The following is a 23,532-nucleotide window of genomic DNA, read 5'->3' on the forward strand; positions in this document are numbered from 1 at the left end:
ATCATGTTACATAAACATTGAATAAAATTATGTATAATTCATAATTTTTTGTAAGCAACTATTATGTTTGATCATTGTGTTACAACAGAAATTTTCAATCAAAAGAAATTTGGGTTGTTTGAAACACAAAATAACAGTTTTAAATTTCCATCTATATAAAGGATTACACATATACCACATGGTGTCTCAACTATATACTAGTGATTTTTAAAAAATACATTGGCAACTAAACTTTATTGTTTACTATATAAGATAAATTCTAAGACTTTATGTGTAATAATGTTTTCAATTCTGACAACTTATGTTGTCAATACTTAAGAGGTAGTACTATTTTTATCTCCATACTAAATACTGGTGATGTTAAACAAATAGTATTAATAGACAGTAATTTTTCACCTTACAAAGTATGGAGTCTAGGTGGCCTAGCACAGAGTTATATCTTTTATGGGGTGGGCTTGAAAAACTAATCCTCATTTATCATAAGTAGTCAGTGTGTTTCTGTCACTTTCATAAATAAAGCAGTATACTTCCAAATAGATGATTAACATGATCAGATATAAATGTAACTAAATAACAGCATCATCAACATAGTTAGGGAGCAATACAATCTGGCATTACACTGGAACAAGAGATGATTCTGAGATTCCAAATTTGGTAGGATAGTGATAGTAACAATAATGATGGGATTGCTTTGGGGATTAAAAAGTTAAATTTACAAAAGTATAACAAGGGTCAGCAAGACTGCTAATACTGAGGTAAAATATAAAGTTCTTTTTAACTGAGCTATAAAATTACAAGATTTCTATTTGTAATATTAATGCTATTTCCTCCATTCCTCTTCCTCAATCTTTGTAAATCTCCTCTTTTGATGCTAGGATGTTAATGATAGTAACAAATGTAAAGGGGTAGATAAAAGAACAACTTGGCTTTTTGCAATAATCAAATTTTAAACATGAAAACTGTCTCATAGTAGACTTTATATGTGAATGTATTGTACTTTTACATCATATATAGGTATCCCCTGATAAGCTCCATGATTTATTCAAAATTTCTACCTGGTTCCTTGTACTCTGATTCACATTGACTTTGAATGGCCAAAATTTCTGTGGAGCTGCATTTTATATCCTCAATGTAAATTCCATGCTTGATAGTAAGATCTGGGGGAAAAAAAAAAAAAGGAAAAAGCCTACTACCAGCAAAAGTACTATGATATTAGTTTTTCTGTAGTCTTGTTCATTCTTCAGTGGCAATGATTCTGAGGAGTCATTTAGTACACGATCAGGGCCAAGTGAAGGCAGGGAGTGTAGCACCACAGTCATTCAGTACATTCACCTGTCCTTTTCCATTACCATGCATAGATTTGTGTCCTTCTAACAAGCCCATGGGCCACCTGCAGTTTTGAGCTCTGCTAGACTTTCAAGTTCTGGTATAAATTTGATCTATTTACTTAGGTTGGCTTTTCATTACCTTGCTTGACTTGTAGGCTCATCAGTAATCCCCTGATTTACTCTTGTCTGCAAGAATTCCTTCAAGTCTGTTGATGGCAAGCATCCCTATTCTCAATGGATATCACAAATCCCCCTTCACTCCTCCCTAATGTTATTTATCTTCGATTATTTCAACTGGAATGTATGAGAGGACAGTTAAACATTTGGGCTCAAATTATATTAAAAGACTTCGACAATATTTACTAGTTTAACCGGGAAGAAACCATCTAAATTCTAGGTTATGACTCTCCCAGTCATCTGATTCCATGAATCATAACCTTACTCTGAGCTTCTAAAGTCAGCATAGAAGTTGTTAGTGCTTTGTCACTATGTATAAGAAAATAACTCAAAAAAATTAATACAGTCATACGTGTTTTAGCTCTATTTTTATAATTATTTTGAAATGTTAAATTAATTTCAGAGACATTTTAAGCTTGCAAGTGTATAAAGAGGAGACAATGAGAAAAGTGTCTTATCAATAATAATTTTGAGATTTCGTTGTGCAAATTTACGGGACACTTAAAAAATCTGAAGGTTCAGAAAAAAGTTTAATGAACAAGAATTTTTATAACAAACATTATTAAGTAGTTCTAACAAGTAATAGATTTTAAATTTAACTCTCACCTCTTCTGAAAAGCTTTTCATTTTCATCTACATAATTTATCATTTCTGGCATTAAGTTTAATGACTCCTTCAGTTCTGAGAGTGATGGAATATCAACTTCTTGTTTGAGGCTTGCAGATATTAAGAATTCACACTCAGGAAAAACTGATGCCTGAAATAACATATAGGTAAAACTAGTTTTTAGTGAGGTTTTCCAAATAAATATTTCTGAGTTCATAAATAGATACATTTGCTTAATTGGTGTACCAAATTTTAAACTAAACCCACACTCAAAAACTTTAATGCTCTGCATACATTTTATTTAAAAAGTAAGTGTAGGGCTTCCCTGGTGGCGCAGTGGTTGGGCGTCCGCCTGCCGATGCAGGGGACGCGGGTTCGTGCCCCGGTCTGGGAGGATCCCACATGCCGTGGAGCGGCTGGGCCCGTGAGCCGTGGCCGCTGAGCCTGCGCATCCGGAGCCTGTGCTCTGCAACGGGAGAGGCCACAGCGGTGGGAGGCCCGCGTACCGCAAAAAAAAAGAAAAAAAAAAAAAAAAAAAAAGTAAGTGTAGCAGCCAAAAAAATATATTACAAGCAATGTTCTCTCTGAGTAATATCCTTCATGGCCACCGATTACATTAGTGACATACAATATCCCTAGATGCAGAAGTATCTTCTTTCATGTTAATAACAAATTTTCAAAATTCTAAATTAAAAACAATCACTGCAGCAAATGAGAGCTGGTGAATGGAGAAGTAAAAAGAGCAGATGAAATGGAATGGATCTTTACTGCATTCCACAGAATTTATTTCTCTTTCATTCCTACAGAACTGGATTCTTCAACAAGTGAGACTGTATGTGCATAACTCTCAGAATTAACAGGGGAGGAAGAGGGAGACTGGAGAAAAGGGGCTAATAGGTGAATTAATTTTTTTACCATGTGTGTTAAAGTTTTTAGTAAAAAGAAAAAAAAAACCTTTAAATGCCTTAAGACCAATATATATATGACCACTTAATGTCCCATACCAGGTATATTGATTAAAATTACAAAACAATTCCCTATATCTGGGCTGTACACCAGACCAATTAAATCAGAATATATCTGAGTAGGATCCAGGCTTCAGACTTTTATTAAAATTTATCAAGTACTTCCAATGTGTAGCCAAGGTTTAGACCACTGTCTCTGAAGTAAATTTGACTCTTTAATTGATACACGCTCAATCCGTTATCAAGTCTTTTTAACTTGACAATAGTAAATGGCCAATGTATATTACTACATCTTGTAAAAGTGTGATTTACTAACTTTTATTTAAAAATTACTGAAAGCAAATATTACAGCTTCATTTAAACCTACTGTATCTTCTAGCTTCTCCTGACAAAAGTTCTCTTTATCCATGTAAAAATCTTCCACAAAACCTTTCATATCTCCTTGAAAAGAGAAACACTCCCTTAACAAAAAAATAAAACATTAAATTAGTGTTTACTAAAAGCAAGGTACATACCAAATGTAGTTAATCAAAATACATAGTGATTAAAATTAGAGTTGAGGTAAACAATGATAAAATACTATGATTGATAACATCTAGACTTGTGAGCATACAAAGAATATTTTCTTCTCTTAAAAATATTCACAACACTGGGCAACTAAGTACCTGAAAAAATCAGCTTCTGTGAACATCTGTCCTTTGAAATCCAACAGGGGATCCTTTACCAAAAATAGTTTTAGCCTACTCAACAGAGTATGCGAAGTTGGTAGCTGACTTCTATAGGTCATCAAATTATTTACAAAAATTATTTCTTCATCATCAATATACAAATCTGAAAATAAATAAGAAATATAAAGGAAGAAGAAGAAATCTAAAAGTTATACAAAAGGATCTAGATAGTTACTGTAGTCAGCCATTGATACAGTCGGGGTTTTCAAACGCATTTTAAAAATTTATTTATTTATTTATTTAAAGTATAGATGATGTACAATATTATATAAGTTACAGGTGTACAATATAGTGGTTCATAATTTTTAAAGATTATACTCTATAGTTATTATAAAATATTGGCTATATTCCCTGTGTTGTATAATATATTGTTATAGCTTATTTTATACATAATAGTCAAACACATTTTAAATTCTCTAGTTCCTCACTGTACCGTGCAAATAAATCATGTAGCATAGTACTGGTACACAGGTAGAAGCTCAATAAAATGTAACATTATTTAGTACACTGAGTAGTAACCAAATGTCCTGAAAGAGTTGTAAAGGCTCATATTTTTTTCCAACAAAATTAATGTAATCAATGGAGGAAAACATCTTGTGGTCTTATGCCTCAAAATACCCAGGGTTAGCCTCAGCAAGATTGTAAAGAAATAAAAGCATTTGACTTCTGCTGACCCTAGTGTTTTCTTCTCTGTAAGATTTTATCTCTTAAGGTCTCCAATTCATCCCCAGAGACTGACATGTAGGGAATGGAGATGGTCTAAAAAGCCTATAAATGAGGCCAACTCTGATTCTAGCACGCTAAGGTTGTTCAAACATGTTTGTTATAAAATTAATTACAATGGAAGCTGTGTAGTGAAGTATCTACTAGAGAAGTGTGACACAGCTTGCATATTAGGAAACACAACTGCTAACAGTTAATTGTTGGAAAAGCTTTCTCCTCTCTATCCCCACCCTATCATGTTTGGGCCACTTTAGAATCTTAGCTAACAGTGTCAGTGCTTTAGCAGTTTCTAGGCCCAGGAGAGAACATAAAACCTACTCCCATTCCTCAATAATCTCTGAGTGGAAAAAGAAAGAGGAAAATATAAACTCAGATGAGGAACTACTCAGAAAACCAAGCTCCCCAAAGCGAAAGCCACCTTGAAGGGGAAGCAATGGTCTCTTGTTTTGGGCAGTGGCCTTTCAGTTAAGTAATTTTAGAATGGTATGAGAGAAGGATAGCATGAAGTGATGTCTCCCATGACCAGTTACATCACTGGTATACATGTGCTTAATAAATATGTGGTGTAGAGTAGAGAGGCAGGGACCATCTCTTTGCCTAGTGCTAACTTAAAATACCAAAAGAGAACTTGTTGTGTAAGCTAGCCTCCTAAGAGATTGTTCATCTGTTTATTGGAACCTGTTAAGTTCTTGACAATCCTGTGGCCAAGAGCTTCCCACGCATGATACACAGCAGAAAGCTAGCCAAAATCAGGTCCATGTCTAAGCAGGGTTTAGCTGAGACGATTTAAAGACGGTTTGTTCGTAAATCCATTCCGTAAGTACTAATGAAGTCATGTTAACAGTAAAAACCCAAACAGCATTCATTTATATCCCCATCTCCACCTTCCACTTTCAAACACAGCCCCTCTAGCCGTCTTTCCTTCCTACAGGCTCATCCTGGTATTTCTGGGAGTCCATGAGGATGCCTCATATCAGTTATGAGGTCTTGTTTTCTAACCACCTTTTTTTTTTTTTAACATCTTTATTGGAGTATAATTGCTTTACAACTGTGTGTTAGTTTCTGCTGTATCACAAAGTGAATCAGCTATACGTATACATATATCCCCATATCCCCTCCCTCTTGTGTCTCCCTCCCACCCTCCCTTTCCTACTCCTCTAGGTAGACACAAAGCACCGAGCTGATCTCCCTGTGCTATGTGGCTGCTTCCCACTAGCTATCTATTTTACATTTGGTAGTGTATATATGTACATGCCACTCTCTCACTTTGTCCCAGCTTACCCTTCCCCCTCCCCGTGTCCTCAAGTCCGTCCTCTACGTCTGCGTCTTTATTCTTGCCCTGCTCCTAGGTTCTTCAGAACCATTTTTTTTCTTTTTAGATTCCATATGTATGTGTTAGCATATGGTATTTGTTTTTCTCTTTCTGACTTATTTCACTCTGTATGACAGACTCTAGGTCCATCCACCTCACTACAAATGACTCAATTTCTCTTTATGGCTGAGTAATATTCCACTGTATATATGTGCCACATCTTTATCCATTCATCTGTCGATGGACACTTAGCTTGCTTCCATGTCCTGGCTATTGTAAATAGTGCTGCAATGAACATTGTAACCACCTTTTTCTGTTGGAGCCACTTGAGGGCAGCATCACACCACAACTAATGTTCTTTATAACTATCAAAGGTTTTACTAGGGGTGTTACTTCCTTATATTCTACGAAATCCAGCATACCCTGGATTTCTTACCTTATTACCACTAGTATATGTACCAACACAGATATGAGGAGACTGTTTTCCTCTATTGTAGAGGAGTGTTAAATTGTCATGAGGAAACAAAATTTTGGCTAGTTAACTATGAAAAAAAGCAGAAGGAAAGAGGTCTACTGACAGGAAAGAAGATAGGGTTATTCTTTGCAGAAGATACTTTTGTCTACTTAGAAAACCCAAGATAACGAAATGAAACAACTGAGTTCACTAAAGTGTCTGATAAAAAATTATAAAATCAATGGTTTTCAAATATATATATATAAACCTAGTCAAAAATTAACGGAAAAACTCGTTCATGACGGCCACAAATATGCAAATATTGAGGAATAAACATAACAAAAATGTGCAGAAAGTATATGGAGGAAACCATAAAATGTTAGTGAGGAGCATTATCAATCAATCAATCAATCAATAAACTTGAAGAAAAGGCAAGATAAACCGTTTTCCTGGCTAAAAAGACTAACTATGGTAAAAATTCTAAAAGGTACCAATAACATTTCGATATCTCAAGTGGTCTGTCTTGGAACTTGGAAAACTGATTACAAAGTAAGTCTGGAAGAATATAGACGTGAGAGTAGGAAAAAAATGAGGAGACTATTAATACATGTTACACTAGTGTATTAAATAGTTAAAACTGTATGATACTGACACAGTAATAGGTAAATCAATAGAACATAATAGAAAATCCAGAAACGAACAGTAATGTGGATGAGGATTTGGCATATGATGTAAGTGGTATTTCTAATCAGTGGGGAAAGGAAAGAGTATTCCATAAACAATATTGGGAAAACTGCCAAAACATTTAGGAAAAAATTTTTTTATTTTTACTTTTAAACATATGCTAAAATCTTGAAGAAAACCTCAAACAAAATATGAATAAATATTTATTTAATCCAAGGAAGAATTTTCTCAGTATTAAAAACAATGAAAGAAATCATAAAGGAAACACTGACAGGACTGGTTAGGTTCAAATTAAATATATTTGGGGTTATTGATATCTTTGATACATAAAGATAAAATATAAGAATAGAAAAAGAGACAAGAGAATCATCTCACAACATAAAAATATGCAAATGAACACTAAACACCAGTAATTTTAAAAATGCAAGTAAAAATATAATTTTTTGCCCATCACATTGGATAAATGTATTACAACATCAATAGTAATGATGATAAGGCTGGCATGAATAGGGTATTCTCATACCATGCTAGTGGATGTATAGCCAAAAAATGCTTACATCAATAATTTCATTTCCAGAAATTCACTCTAAGGAAATAATTGGAAGTGGAAACAATGCAAAAAATTAAGAAACAGAAACCTCATTAAATAGAATTGGGAGATGATCAGGGGAAGCTCTCATGCTCTGCTATCATAGCAGAGCCCAACAGAAGGAAGACGCCTCTTTTTTCCTGGCAAGGACTCAGCCAATGAAAAGCCATAGACTCTTTGTTTACTATAGCCCTCCCAACTTCCTTTTCCCATCTATAAAAGAGTTCCCCTGTTGCTGGGCAAGGACTTACATGTGGCTCACCATGGTTGCAGACCTGGAATTGTAATTCTCTGCTGATCCCAAATAAACCCATCTTTGCAGGAGAAATATCTGGCAATCTATTTATTTCAGGTCAACAATACATTTAGGAACGTACTTTAAATTAAAAACAACATTAATTGGGAAATCTATAATACATGAATAAGATTAAAAGCTGCAGTCATTAAAAGCCATGATTTGGAAGAAAACTTAAATATATGGTGAAATGTTTCCAAAATACTGTTAACATTTAAAAATACTATAAGGCATATACAATAAGATCACAATAGTAAAACAATTTTGTTTAGATTATAGAATTATAAGTTTTTAGTAAAGGGACATTCTATATACTTAAGATGTAGGAAAACATAAAATTCATTAATAAAATTTTAAATGAATGAGGACTGATAAAATTCAGTCCTCATTCATGATCAAAAGCTTAGCAAACTCGGAATAGAAGAAGCTTCCTCAACTCAATAAAGTATGTAAGTTTTTCTAACGTTTCGCCGTTGAAAATGATGTAAACATTGAAATAATATTTATATCATTTTTAATGGTGAAACAAAGTGTTTCCTTTACTATCCAAACAAGACAAGGATGGCAACTATTATTGCTTCTATTGAACAATGTACTGGAGATCCTAGCCAGCATAGTAATACCACAAAAGATATAAATGTCGTAAAGGGAGAAACAGATGTCTAATGAAATCACTATCTCAAAGAGAGTCTTCCCACGTTCACTGCAGCATTATTCACAATAGCCAACAACCTAAGTGTCTGTTGAGAGATGAATGGGTAAAGAAAATGTGATACACACACACACACACACACACACACACACACACACACACGCACACACACAGGGAATACTGTTCAGCCTTGAAAAAGGAAATCCTTCCATTTGCAACATGAATGAAACTGGAGGGCATTATGCTAAGTGAAATAAGTTAGAGAACAACCAAAACTACCACATGGTATCACTTATATACAGAATCTAAAAAAATTTTTTAATTAAAAAATAAAAAGCCAAACTCATGGAAACAGAGAGTAGAATGGTGGTTGCCAGGGTCTGGAACTGGGGTGTGGGGGAAATAGAGAGAGGTTGGTAAAGGGTACACACTTGCAGTTATAAGTAAATAAGGTCTGAGGATCTAATGTATAACATGGTGATTATAGGTGATAATACTGTAGCGTTTAAATTTGCTAAGAGAGTAGAACTGAAGTGTTCCCACCAAAAAAAAAAGAGAAGAAAAAATAAGGTAAATATGTGAGGTGATGGATGTGTTAATTAACTTGATGGTGGGAATCCTCTCATAATGTATACATATATCAAATCATTACATTGTACACTTTAAATACATTACAATTTTATTTGTCAGTTATACCTCTATAAAGCTAAAATACATGTGGGTGGTTGATGAAGCTAGGGGGCTGCTGCTTTTTATTATAAACATTGAATAACTATTTGACTCTCTAAACTATGTACATGTATTATTTTTAAAAATTAAAAATTTGTATTTATTTATATATTCCTGGGATGTCTAAAGGGATATTCATAAAAATGGTTACATTTATTGACAAATAATATGTGAATATTATAGAAAAATTAGTACATATGAACAAACCAACAAATAATAAAAAAAATACCCACTGTTTTTATGTCTTAAAGAAATATGTTTGGAATTAACTTATAATTTAGTAATAACTATATTTCTTATAAGACAGAGCAAATTTACAGTATCAATTGAATCTCAAAGTATAATACATTCCTTTAAATTTAGACAGTGAGACCAAAGTATCTATAAATCTGGTAGCAATCAATATAACTGCAAGGAAAATAAATGGAATTGTAAATTTAAATTTATTAAGTGACGTCAAATGACACAGGACCCTTAAGGAGATATACGATATGGACAATTCATATGTATTTGGGAAACTCAAGCATATTTTCATTCAGTGTATAATAGTTAAAGAAGCTTCTGGTTCTAGCTGATGACAGATATTATGAAATTTGCCAATAGATGCTTCTAGCTTGACACATTAATATAATAACAGCTGTGGTTGGGTAGCCTGTTATTTTTTACAAATCATATCTTTACATGTATGTATATATAATTTGATCCCCACAAAATTGTTTATAAGAAATTAAAAGAATGAACTAAAAGAAAGAAATTATAGAAGAAAATTGAAAACCATAAACTTTTTAATAACTGTCAAAATTGTACCACTTTTTAAGAGTAGATTTAGACTATGATCAAATCTTCTGACTCCAAATTCAGGCTCTTCCTATTATAGCATGCTCTCAAGTTTAGTCTTTAATGCAATCTCTATCTTCTCAAACTATAAGAGGGATTTAACTCTCTCTGTATCACACACATATTTGCCAACACTAAAAATTTTATACACCATTTATGTATCTACATAAAAACAATACTAAAAGAACCAAATTATTTTTCATGTTCAAGCTAAAGCATATCTTAAATGATAGTAGCAATTATATAATGGAGACATAAGTTTTTCAATATAAAAAGGGAATAGGTTGTTATACATACAAGAAAGGTAGTTCTCAGCAAGTTTTTACACAGTTGGAAAAATTTATCACCCTTTAGTAAGATGAGAGATTTGGCATATAGTTTGGATAAAATGTATCTTTAATTATTACTTACTGTAAATTTGTAAAAACAGAGTGAATTTCTTGACCTAATTCTGCAACTTTTCTATCTCCACTTTGAATTATGGTTTCATATAAATTAGGTAAGATTGAAAATGTTTAGCATATTTGGGGAAATAAAATATAACTCTCACTTAATAATCTACTACTTTAATGTTACACCAGACTGCTGTGTCATCAGATCTGTACATAGATGCTAATATCGTTATAGCAATATGTTGTGAGCAACCTATAATCAAACCTCTGAGGCTATTCTCAAGCTCAGCACACTTAAACTCCAAAAACAACTACATTTACAAAAAGGGGATTAATATGAAAGAAAATATTCACTAATGTGAAACTCAGAATTACAATTTTGTGGGTGAATACCCTTAGCAAAATAAAAAATTTAAAAATCCGATAAAAGAAAAAATCACCGAAATGAAAATTTGTATATTAGTAAGAAATGTTTTATAACAATGGAAATAACAAATGTTTTACCTTGCTTCTGTGCTTGAAGTAATGGACATTCTTCTAAGCAGTTGACAAGTGTAAAGAATTCATTGTAGTCCTTATGGTTATATAAGCTGGCTTCTTCTACTTCAGTTTGGGAGTCTGGGTTTGAACTTGGAACAATTTCCTCAAATTCACAGCTAAGCTCGGTCATCATTCCTGTAACTGTTTTCCTGTGACATTAGAAAATTACTGATTTTGTGTATGTCCTATTTTAAAACATCTTTATTAACAAGTAGTATATGTTCACTGTAGAAAATTATCAAATTCCAACAGATCCAGAGAAAAATTACCCATAGCTCCACCATTCAAGAGATGAATTTTAAAATTTTGTATTTTCTCAATTATTTTGGAATATTTTAAAATAAAAGTGGATTCAAGTACATAGTATTCTGTAACCTGTTCTTCTCCTGCTAAACAATGAAGCATGAGCACATTTATATGTCAATCAATGTACATTCATTTCATTTTTGAGTGGATGAACAAGAACCCATTGTATTGGTAAATAATAATTTATTCAACCAGTTCCCTAGTATTGGAAATGTAAACTTGTTGTAATTGTTTGCTATTATGAGCAGCAATGCAAGGAATATCTTTGTGCACTTGTCTAATCGTTTTCTCAAAATGTAGTTCCTAAAAATGGAAATGATGAGGTTAAAGATACATAGATTTTTAGACTTTGCCATGCATTGCCAAAATGCCCTTGTGCTGGATATTGAATGTCTGCTTTTCCATGTCATTATCCAACCTTTTACATTCTGTTCTACAACCTCGGAGACTGATCTCTGTGAACCAACTAGGCTCCCTTGCTCCGTCTTCTGGTTGCGTTCAACCAGTGGAAGCACTGGCAGGAGATCAAAGGTGGGAAAACAAACAGGTTGAAATATTATTCTTTCCAAATCTTTCCCTCCTGGGCCACAGTTTGGAGAAGTGGCTGCATTCTTCTACCAACAGTTATATCTTTTATCAGACAGCCTCTCTCCCATAGCTGCAGTTCTTACTGTTTTGGTTACTGCTCCTTCAAGCTTAGGGTGGTAACAACTTCCAGCTGTTGTTAGTCCTGGGAACTTTTTTTTTGGCTCCCTTGACACCCTGCCTGTACCTTGCCTGTTTCCTGATTGATCCAGGTATATCTGCCATTGTCTATATCATTGGGGTATTTGGACTTACAAGAGATCTTTCCACTGATTTTTGCAACAGATAAATATATTATTGGCAATTGAGCTACACGTTCTGATATACATTTTTTATGATATCCTAAAATATTTTAGCCTTAATAATTCTCTGTACAGACTGAAAGAACAAAAATCAATATAATTCCCCAATTAGAGAAAAATAATGAACATGTCATACCCAAATCATATATAGAAAAATCTCTAAAGTTTCTGCTTTACTCTTTAAGAAAATACAAGGTACAAGAAAAAATATTTCAACTCACCGAGGTCCATATTACTCATAAGAACACTGATTCCTATGTGGATCTTTATAGACTTCTAAATGTAGTGCTTAGATAACTGCTTTTTAAAAAAATAAATATTACTGACAGAGTCAGTACTTTATAAAAATCCTTGGTACTATAGTTTTGAGAAAACCCCATCAATTCTCTTTCCCTAGATATAAGTGAACTGTAAAGACCAGTATTTCCTGGATCTCCTCCTTGTCCAATATTATCTATTCTTTGTTCATTGGTGCCACTCCCTCTGCCTAACTTGTAGTGCTGATGTTTCCCAGGCTTCCAGTCTATATTGTCTTTGCTTTCTTTCCATGTCATTCTTTTTGAGTAAATTCATCCACTGCAGTTCATTAATTCCTTAACTTAAATGAAATATTTATTGAGTGTCTACAATGTGCTAACACCTCTTTAGGCACTGGGAGTGGAATGGTGAACAAAACAAAGTTCTTGCGCTCATGAAGTTTACCTGCTAATGGGACAATAGACAAATATATAAATAAGTAAATAACATAATGTCAGGTGGTGAAAAACTGTTATGAGTGAAATAAAAAGATATTAGAACATCAAGTAACAGCCAGAGGGTTGACAAAAGGTATATTTTAGAGAGTGTAGTTAGTAAATGGCCTTCTGAGGAGCTACAGATACCTGAATAATGGTAGGGAGTAAGCCATACAGAGGCTTAAAATAGGGGAGCAAGGTTGGCATAGTCTAAGAAAAGCAGAAAGGTCAGGGTGACTGGAACTGAGTACCACTGATGAAATGGATAAACCACCAATAACTGAGACATTTCACGATCTGATTTATGTCTTTAAAAATATATATCACAGGCAAACTCTTAAAAGAAAATATAGGAGTAAATCCTTGTGATTTTGATTTAGGTAAAGGCTTCTTAGACATGACACCAAAAGCACAAATAACAAAAGAAAAAGTAGATAAATCGAACTGCATCAGAATCTAAAAATTTTGTGCTTCAAAGGATACCACCAAGGAAGTGAAAAGATAATCCACAGGAGAAAATATTTGCAAATCACATATCTAATAAGGGACTTGTATCTAGAATACATAAAGAACTCTTAAAACTCAATAATAAAAAGGCACATAACACAATTTAAAAATGGCAAAGGACTTGAATAGACATTTCTGCAAGGAAGATATACTAAAAGCCAATAACTACATGAAAAGATGCTCAACATCATTAGCCATCAGGGAAATGCAAATCAAAACTACAATGACATGCAATGAGCCACCTACCAGGATGTCTATAATCAAAAAGACAGATGATAACAAGTATTGACAAGATGTAAATAAATTGTAACTTCATATACTGCTGGTGGGAATGTAAAATGATACAGCTGCTTGGAAAACAGTCTGGCAATTCCTCAAACAGTTAAACACAAAGTTACCATATGATCCAGCAATTCCACCATTAGAGAAATAAAATCATATGTCTGCACAAAAACTAGTCAACAAATGTTTATAGCAGCATTACTCATAATAGCCAGAAAGGGGAAAAAATATCCATCAACTGATGAATGGATAAATAAAATGTGGTATATCCATCAAATGGAATATTATTTGGTCATAAAAAATGAAGTGCTGGGAATTCCCTGGCAGTCCAGTAGTTAGGACTCCACGCTTCCACTGCAGGGGGCAAGGGTTTGATCCCTGGTCAGGGAACTAAGATCCCTCATGCCACGTGGCCAAAAAAAAAAGTGTTGATACATACTACCAAATAGATGAAACTTAAAAACATTATGCTAAGTGAAAGAAGTCAATCACAAAAGATCATATATTGTATGTATGATACTGTGATTTATAACATGAGATATATATTTGGTCTTCATATCTGTTTCTGGCACAGATCTCCTAAAGCCATTGGAATTTCCTAAGTGATGAGAGCGATAAAGTTATCTTTGGTTATGTGAATAAGGTGACTTTTGGAAAGCACCTAAGGACGGGGACTGGTTGCCACGAGAAACAATCATGTGAGTAGAAGATTGGAACTTTCAGTTCTACCCCTCTGACCTCCAGGAAGGGGAGAGGGGCTGGAGGTTGAATCAACTGCCAATGACCAGTGATGTAATCAATCATGCCTATGTAATGAAGCCTTCCTAAAGACCCAAAAGGACAGGGTTAAGAGAGCTTCCAGGTTGGTGAACACATGGAGGTGCTGGGAAAGTGGGGTGATGGGAGAGAGTATGGAAGCTCCATGCCCTTTCCCCACGCCTTGACCTATGTATCTCTTTTATCTGACTGTTCCCTTTTGTAGTAAACTGGTAATCCAGTAAGTAAAATGTTTCTGTAATTCTGAGTCTATCTAGCAAGTTGATTGAACCCAAAGAGGGAGTTGTTGGAACCTCCAGTCTATAGATGGTCAGTCAGAAGCACAGGTGATAACCTTGCAAACGGCATCTAAAGTGTGGGGTGCGGGGGCAGTCTTATAGAACTAAACCCTTAACTTGTGGTATCTGATGCTATCTCCAGGTTGATAGTGTTAGAATTGAGTTGAACTGTAAGACACCCAGCTGGTGTTAGAGCATTGCTTCATGGTGTGGGGAAATCACCACCACCGCCCCCCCAGCCCCCGCTGGGATTGGTGTATGATTTTAGTTAGATTCCATTTAAAAGAAATGTACAGAATATGCAAATCTGGAGAGGTAGAAAGAAGACTAGTGGTTGTTTGTCCAGGGTAAGGGGGAAAGAATAGGGAGTAAGTGCTAATAGGTACTGAATTTCTTTTGTGTTGATGAAAATGCTCTAGAATTGATTGTAGTGATGGTTGTACAACCCTGTGAATATACTAAAAACTGCTGAGCTGGACACTTTATTTTTTTAATTTTTAAAAAAAATTTTAAAGATTTTTTTGATGTGGACCATTTTTTAAGTCTTTATTGAATTTGTTACAATATTGCTTCTCTTTTATGTTTTGTTTTTTGGCTGCAAGGCATGTGGGATCTTAGCTGCCCAACCAGAGATCGAACCTGCACCCCCTGCATTGGAGGGCAAAGTGTTAACCATTGGACCACTAGGGAAGTCCCAGAGTTGGACATTTTAAATGGGAGTTATATGGATATGAATTTTATCTCAATAAAGATGTTATATAAACCAAACCAGAGTATAGGGTGTGAAGTCATACAGACTAGGGTTTGAGGGTTTGAATCCTCACTCCAACTATTGACTAGCTACATGTCTGTGGGCAATTGACTTAATCTGAGTCTTAGTTTCTTACATGTAATCTTGGGATTGTAATACCCATCTCACATAGTTATTATGAGGTGTACATGAACTAAATATATGTGCAATGTCCTGTATTCAACTGCATTCATCTGAATGCAGCAAGCCACAGAGGAATAGAGAATGTTGTTATATGTTCTTCCTCTTGCTCTAGTTGGCCATGAGCTCTGTCCTGGAAGCTAGGAAGCTTACTGCATGGTTCTCCATGATCTTTTTGCATTTTGCCCTTGTCTCCATAATTCAGTAGCCTCAACTCCTCCTTTAGCCTGCCCATTAAGGTATCTTCATTTTTTTCAAACTTCTATATTTACCCTAATATGTATTTATTTGTTAGGAATTTAACATGTCTTTTCAAGTATGCTGGTGGTCTTTTTTTAAAACAAGTTAGAATAGTTATTATTTTTATTAGTGCTCTGTTGCAAGTAGCATAGCTGTGACTACAGAAGCTAATTTTCCTGTATGCTCTGTTATTTTTAGTGTGCAGTTTTGAAGAACATAAGGTTTTTCAGGACACATGACAGAAAATGCCTATATATGTTAAAACAGTGTACCAACAAATTAATAAAAGTAAAAAAACTGAGGTCTTAGAATCAATATTAAGAAGTAACAAAACAGGAGGAAGAAACAGAGGTGAGAAAGAGAGGAAAAGCAAGGTTTAGGAAATCTAGGTAGTGCTAATGATCAGAATGTTTATTCTTAATTTCCATTAGGTAACAAAGCTCCCGAATTTAAAATTAAATTTTGATGTGGGAAATCTCTAAACCTTCTGCTCAATTTTGCTGTGAACCAAAAAGTGATCTAAAAAGTAAAGGCTATTAAAAATTAAATTTCACTTCATGAGACAAACTTGAAATTAATGATGACTAAAACACACACAAAAAGTCTCGAGGCTAGCAGGTCATGGCTAGTGAGACAGTTTCAATTCATCAGGGGCTGAGGCTTCTTTTGTTCCACTCTGCCATTCCTAGATTTAGTTCTTATCCTGTATACTCCAAGGTGGTTGCTGGAACCAATTGTTACATCTGTAATCTATCATAACATCAGAAAGGAGAAAAGTGAGGAGAAAAACACACCATTTCCTTTTAAGGACATTCTTCAGAAATTGCATAAGCGTCTTTTGATTATATGCTTTGGGAAAAGCTCAGTCACGTGGCTACAGGGAGGCAGAGAAATACAAATTTTATTCTACGTGGTGCCACAGATTCCACCTTCTTTGCCATGGACATGATCTTGGTACTGCAAAATGGAGGGTCGGTTATGATGGGGTGCCCATTGCTTCAGGGCCTCGCATTTCTCTCATACAGGAATCCTTTGTTTGAGCCTGATCATTGCCTTTGTTGAGTAATTATTGCACATTTTTGCTTCTATTCAGACGGGCTGTTTCCTTTGCCTGAAATGCTTTCTCTCAACTTAGTTTATCCTTCTTTGTCCAGCTCAAGCTCAGTTCCTACTTCTTTGTGAAGCTGATCTCTCCTGCTTATAAAGGCACAGCCCTACCAATCTAACTCTTAGGGTGAAAAGAAATTTTAGAGAGCATCTTGTATCTTGTAACTCAAAGTAGGCTCCTGGACCAGCAGCATCAGCACACTTAAGAGCATATTAGAAGTGCAGAATCTCAGGTCCCAACACAGACTGACTGAATCAGAATCTCCATTTTTAATAAGATCCTCAGCGATTCATATGTACATTAAAGTTTGAGAAACACTGACTCATCATCATTATACTGATACAGAAAGTGAGGATCAGAGAGAGAAAATGACTTGTTGAGTCACTACTTGACTTTTCAAATCAAGTCCACATCTTTTATTTCATAGTGCAGAGCTCTTTTTACTACACTTTTCTGCTTCCTCCCTGCTCTAGAGTTTAGTCATGTGATAGATACTTTGTAGTGACCTTATACCTTGTGATAGACCTTTTGATGGTCATTTTATATTATCATTTAATTCTTAACATTGTTAATTTTTTTCTGCTCATATATTATCTTCCTAATCTGATTTTCAAATTCCTAGATGACAGAAATAGTAAATTGGGCTTCTCTGTATTTAGAGGCTGGACACATTTAAGTTGGTTATTTGTTTCTTTCAAGAGTAACTGAGGAAAACTTAAATTACTAAAACTGGAAATCTGAACAATAACTAAATCCTTCCTGGGTCTGATCAGTACTCTTTGCATGAAGTGAAGCAGCAGAGTAAATTATTTACATTTGCACTAAAATCTCTACTTTATGTCTACCTGAACATCATAGAATGGGTTAGATGTTCTTCCTCATATTATGCTCTGTGTTCCTATCTCTGGCATTGTACTTCCCACATTCTATCGTAATTATTTATTTATAAATCTCTATCCCTATTTTCTTGTGTTCTTTGAGAGTAGAGACTGTATCTTATTCATTTTTTATCCTGTATCCAGCATACAGAATAGTATGCAATAAATATCTGATGAATGAGTGAACTAATAATAAATAACATTTTGACAAAGTATGTTAGAAAATAGCCTTAATCTGCATTTCTACTACAGGGATTAAAAAGACTGATTTTAATATAAAGGATTTTTTATAGACACTTTCCACCAAAAGTTTACTTATTGTTAAAAGCATAATACCGTCTTGGCTTTATTTCTCTTTTCCAATACAAATGCATAGAAAACTGTTAATATGTGACAAATGAGGAAAAGATAGAAAAGAGGCTGTAAATCATTTCGATTAACCCCTCCTTTGTGGTTCAGACTAGGGCTTGTTTTTTGGATAAAAGAAGAAAACCTGTGAGGATGTAAAGGAAAGGATCTTCTCTCTTAGCTGTCTGGAGAATTTACTATTCATCTTCTAGATGTAAAGGGGAAATTTGGGATTAAGGATACATACTTCGCAGGGAACTCCTCCACAAAGAGACTTGCTTTCCATTGATCCAAGAGTGAGATTTCTGTCATTTCACTAACTGAAACAGCTGAAACTAGAAAGGAGAATGGTAAACGTTAGCTTCTGGAATTTTCTTTTAAACTTAATACAAGGAAGCCAAACATTCACCTTTTACATTATGGTGTTATCTTTATTTGTTCACAAATGTAATTTTTTCAAGTTATACCAGATTCCAAATACTTAAATAATCATTCTCATTATTACAACACCCACTAAAAAATTTTAAAAAAACCTGCTCTACCACAGTCAGAACAATATCACCTGAACAGAGCATTCTCATTTATACAGCCTCTCTTTTGCTTATACAGCACTACCATCCCAGATAATCCTGTTCAACAGCTCATGTAACTTCTCATAAAGCCTTTATTTACCATTCCAGCTCACTCTGATACATTCCCCTTGAAGGGCCATAATATTGTCAGTGGCACTCACTTCAGTACTTAATCATATACAGTCATAGTTTAAAATTTTATTTGTATCTATAGCTTGTCTCCCAAATTAGACCCTTCATTCCTTGAGGAGAGGAACCACGTCATATGCTAGTGTCAGAAGCAGCAACTGAGTGAAGAGGCAAAGGACCTGTATTCTACCTAAGAGTTAGCTCTTACTATTCTTGTTACCTTGAACAAATAACTGAACATCTGAGTCTGTGCCTCACTGAAAATATAAAAGTTTAGTGGTTAAGAATACAGGTTCTGGAATCACCCTGCCTAGATACTTATACTGCTACTTTATTAACTGCATGATCTTGGGGAAATCTCTTAACCTCTTTCTACCTCAGTTTACTTATCTACAAATTAGGAACAATAATGGCCTTTTCATAGTGTTGTAAAGATTAAATGTGATAAGACATGTAAATTGCTTAGAATGGTGCCTGACATGGTGTAAATGCCTAATAAATTTTGGTGTTATTGTTATTATTATTTTTAAAAAGAAGAAAAGGAAAAGAATTAGGAAAAATAATTAACTCATTTTTTTCCTTCTATAGTTTTAGAGAAGCATTTGATGAAAGCTACTCTTTACTTTATTTCCAACCTGACTGAGACCTTCAATCCACTGACCCTTCCATTTTTACAATATATTCATCCTCCCTCATGTCCTCACTTCCTTTCTCATACAGCTTAGGTTCCATGGCCAGTCTCACAATCACTCCCTCACAAAGACTCTTAATTCCCTTGCCTCTCTTTCCCTTACACCAACTTAGGAAACCCCCTACTCTTCACTTTGTATATGTACACTAGAACAGCTGAAAATTATTTGGGAAAAAAAAACCCCAGCCATTCTGAATAAGCTCACTTGAGATTTTGACCATAACTTTTAAATGGGCATCCAACATTGACAGATGATAATGGTAATTCATCTTAATATCCTTCTTAATAAAACTGACTTTCTCATTCTTCAGGACAACTATTTGACACTCCCCCCACCTCAAATTTTTGATACTCATCCCCCTACCCACTCTCTATGTCCTTGCCTCCACACAAAAAGTTAGTATAAATAGAAAAGAACGACCTCATCTTCTACCACCAATTCTAACATCTCACTACCATAAGTACCTACAAACCCTGCCTTCCTATCGTATCATAGTGGAAGAACCATCCTGGCTTCTAATACCAACTCCTCCCATTGTGCTCTTGATATTATCCTCTTTTACTAAGTTATCCTTTTTATTTCCTGCATCATCATTTTCTTTCTTTTTACCAAGATTATTTCCATTGGCAGACAAACATTTTATAGTCTCTTTCCTTATCACACATATATTTTTTTAATTCGCACATCTAAAAAAAAAACTCTTTACCCCATTTCTCCCTTCAGCTAATGCACCTCTATTTTTCTATTTACCGTCATAGCAAAATTCTTCAAAAGAGTTGTTTATAACTACCATCTCACATCCCACTTCCCATTCTCTTCTCAACATACTCTGATCAGGCTTTCATACACAATATTCCAGTGGAACTGCTCTTACCAAGGTCATCAACGATCTACATTTAATTAAGCTAATGGTCAACACACAATTCGCATCTTACTTGACACTTTAACAGGGACCAATGCTTTTGACCACTTCTTCCTTCTTGAAACACTTTCTTCTTTAGACTTCTACAACACCACACTCTTCTGGTTTTTCTACCTCACTTGTCTTCTTAGCTGGTTTCACCTTCTATATCAGCCTTTTAATGGCTGGAGTGTTCTACCGCTTTGTCCTAGGTTCTCTGCTCTATCTATACTCATGCTCTCAGTGACTTCATACAGTTCTACAAATTAATGTGCACCTACATATCAATGACCCCAATTTGAAACTCCAGCTGTGCTCAAGATTAATATAACCAATTGCCTCTTGATGTCTCCACTTAGATGCCTAATAGGCATTTTAACCTGGCCAAAGCAGAGCTATTGACTCCAGCCACGAATAGGCTTCCCCACAAGCCTTTCCCCATCTTAGGAAATAGCACTGCCATCCACCAGTTGCTCAGGTCAAAAACCTAGAAGAAACTCTTTATTCTTCTATTTTTTTTTTAACCCTCTCACTGTTGGCTGGACCTCTAAAATTATCCCAATCTCAACCACTTCTCACATCTTTATTACTATAAGCCTAGTTTAAGGTACCATCTTTTATGTAGAGTATAGATTCACCTAGTAGTCTAGATTCTGAACCATACAGTAGCTTCCTGATTGATTTTCTCGCCTCTACCCTTGCCTCCCAATCCCTACCCCTTCCAACCTCCAAACAACAAGAATGGTTTTTCTAATGCAAAAATCAGGTTATGCCACTTTTTCTTAAAACTGTCCAATGACTTACCATATCAGCCATAATATAAAAAAACAAACAAACAAACTCCATCTTATGGCCTTCAAAGCCTCATATCTTTCAGAATCTGCCTACTTGTCAGATCTCCCCTTTTTCATTAAGTAGTCACGATGGCCTAATTTTCTGGTCCTTACACACATCAAGTTTACTCCTGAGTCAGGAACTTTGCATTTGCTTGAAAGGCTTCTCCCCTATATCTTTTTATGGCTGCTGCCATCTTATTACTCAGATCTCAACTCAAATGTCCACCTCTTCATTGTAGTCCTACCCTAACCATCTTAGGAAATAGCATTCCCTACTCCTGAAATTTCATGTAACATTACACTATGTATCTTCTCTATACATTTATCAATACCAAATATTAGTTTACATGTTTAATGGTTTTATTGTTGCATCCTCCTTACCTGTCTGAAAACCCAGTGAAGGCAGGGACTATTTCTATGACTTATTCATAACTGTGTTCTTAGCACCTGTAACGGTGCCTATACAGAATACAGGGTAAATAAATGTCGTTAACTGACTTGTATCCTCCAGGGAGGCTAGTCTTTCTTAAGTCTATGACGTGATAAAAGCAAAAGATGGTATTTTGTACATATACATTTAAAAATAGTTTTATATTCAGTGTATTATTACAACTTAAAGTAGCCTTCCTACAGTTGAACAAGATCCTATTATAGTACAACAAATGTTACAATGTTAGAATATTTTAAGACTTCATCACCTACATATCTTTTATTTATTCTATTCATATCTAGTATAAACTTTCCAATTCCTTACTTTGTCACCTAAATTCTGTCATAAAAATATTAATTTGTAAACTTCTTGGAATTCTGATATGAATACACTTTTATATAATGAGAAAATCACTGCATTTTCTTAATAATTTATTATGCTAAACTCTGAAACACTTTTAAAAATAAATTTTTAAAAAATAAAAATAAAACATACCTCTTGTCCATGGCTTCCTAAATTTATTATCAGTAATTCTTGCAGGATAATTTTCATCTTGATATAAACATGAAGGGATTCGAAGCAATAAAGCATCTCTGCAAAACTTCTTTCTAACTACATTCTATGTAAGAAAGTAAGATTATAAAATCTTTTAATATATAGTGGGTTTAAAATACTTATCTGTCAATATTCAGAATACTAAAATTCTCTCAAATTTATATTATTTTTATTTAAAGGTAATACATGCTTACTATAAAATATCTAACACAGAACCACATAACTGAGAAAGTCAAGGTCCCTAGTCATATCAGTAATAGTTTGGTGTATTTTCCTAGATACTTTCTTTTCTAGATTAGGCTAAAATATGTGTGTGTGTGTGTGTGTGTGTGTGTGTGTGCACGTGTGACAAAAAAAATGGGATCACATCATTTATATACCATTTAGCAATGTGCTGTTTTTCACTTAACAGTATAATATGGCTATCTTAACTTTTGTTTTCTACATCTTTGCACAGTTTCACTTGTGACATCCAGCAAATATGTTACTAATTTTTTAAAAAATCTAATAATTAAACCTTAAAAGGATGTTAAATCAGTTAAGTAAGCTTATAAATCAAAATTCTCTATACTTGGGTCTGCCTTTAGTTTCCTGCTTTATTTCCCATTACTCTTTAATACTAACTGTAGTCTTTAAATAGATCAATTACTACCCCGTTAACATTTAGTGGTCACTTCCTCATCAACACTGTGGTCTACACTGTGCCTCTGAAAAATGCCCTGATACTCTTCTCTAGCTATCAAAATTCTATTCATCTTTCAAGGCTCATCTTAAGCAATATTTCCTCTATGAAGCCGTCCCTCAGTGACTCTCAACTTCCCACAGAATTCATTATTCTACGTATTTGGACAAATAATAGTTTCTTGCATTACTTCCCAAGAGTTTTATGTTTGCTGAAGGTATAATAACATATTAAATAAGAGGTCTTCATTATCTAAGAATAAATGGTACAAAGAAAAGCTCAGTTAAAGTAATTTATATAAAATGAGGACCAAAGATTCATAGTAAAAAGGAAAGAAAAGCTTGATTAGAACTTTGTCTAAAAAATGAAATAAAGTTATAAAAATTAAAATTTATATTTAATGAAATTTTGTTCATAGTTAGCTTATATTTATAACTGATTTTTTGTC

At 34.3% G+C, this 23,532-nt stretch overlaps 1 protein-coding gene across 1 annotated transcript in view; it reads right to left on the reverse strand.

Annotated features, from left to right (window-relative positions):
* Positions 1-23,532, reverse strand: part of SHOC1 (shortage in chiasmata 1) — an 88,885-nt gene that overhangs the window by 63,906 nt on the left and 1,447 nt on the right. The window contains exons 2-8 of the mRNA XM_019946352.3: positions 22,343-22,466; positions 18,535-18,622; positions 10,976-11,160; positions 3,742-3,907; positions 3,426-3,537; positions 2,112-2,262; positions 1,056-1,157 (exon numbers count right to left, since the gene is read on the reverse strand). Of these exons, the coding sequence (XP_019801911.2) occupies positions 1,056-1,157; positions 2,112-2,262; positions 3,426-3,537; positions 3,742-3,907; positions 10,976-11,160; positions 18,535-18,622; positions 22,343-22,466 (928 nt within the window). The remainder of the gene's footprint in view (positions 1-1,055; positions 1,158-2,111; positions 2,263-3,425; positions 3,538-3,741; positions 3,908-10,975; positions 11,161-18,534; positions 18,623-22,342; positions 22,467-23,532) is intronic.

Source organism: Tursiops truncatus, chromosome 6 (assembly GCF_011762595.2).
Source record: "Tursiops truncatus isolate mTurTru1 chromosome 6, mTurTru1.mat.Y, whole genome shotgun sequence".
Lineage (NCBI taxonomy): Eukaryota > Metazoa > Chordata > Mammalia > Artiodactyla > Delphinidae > Tursiops > Tursiops truncatus.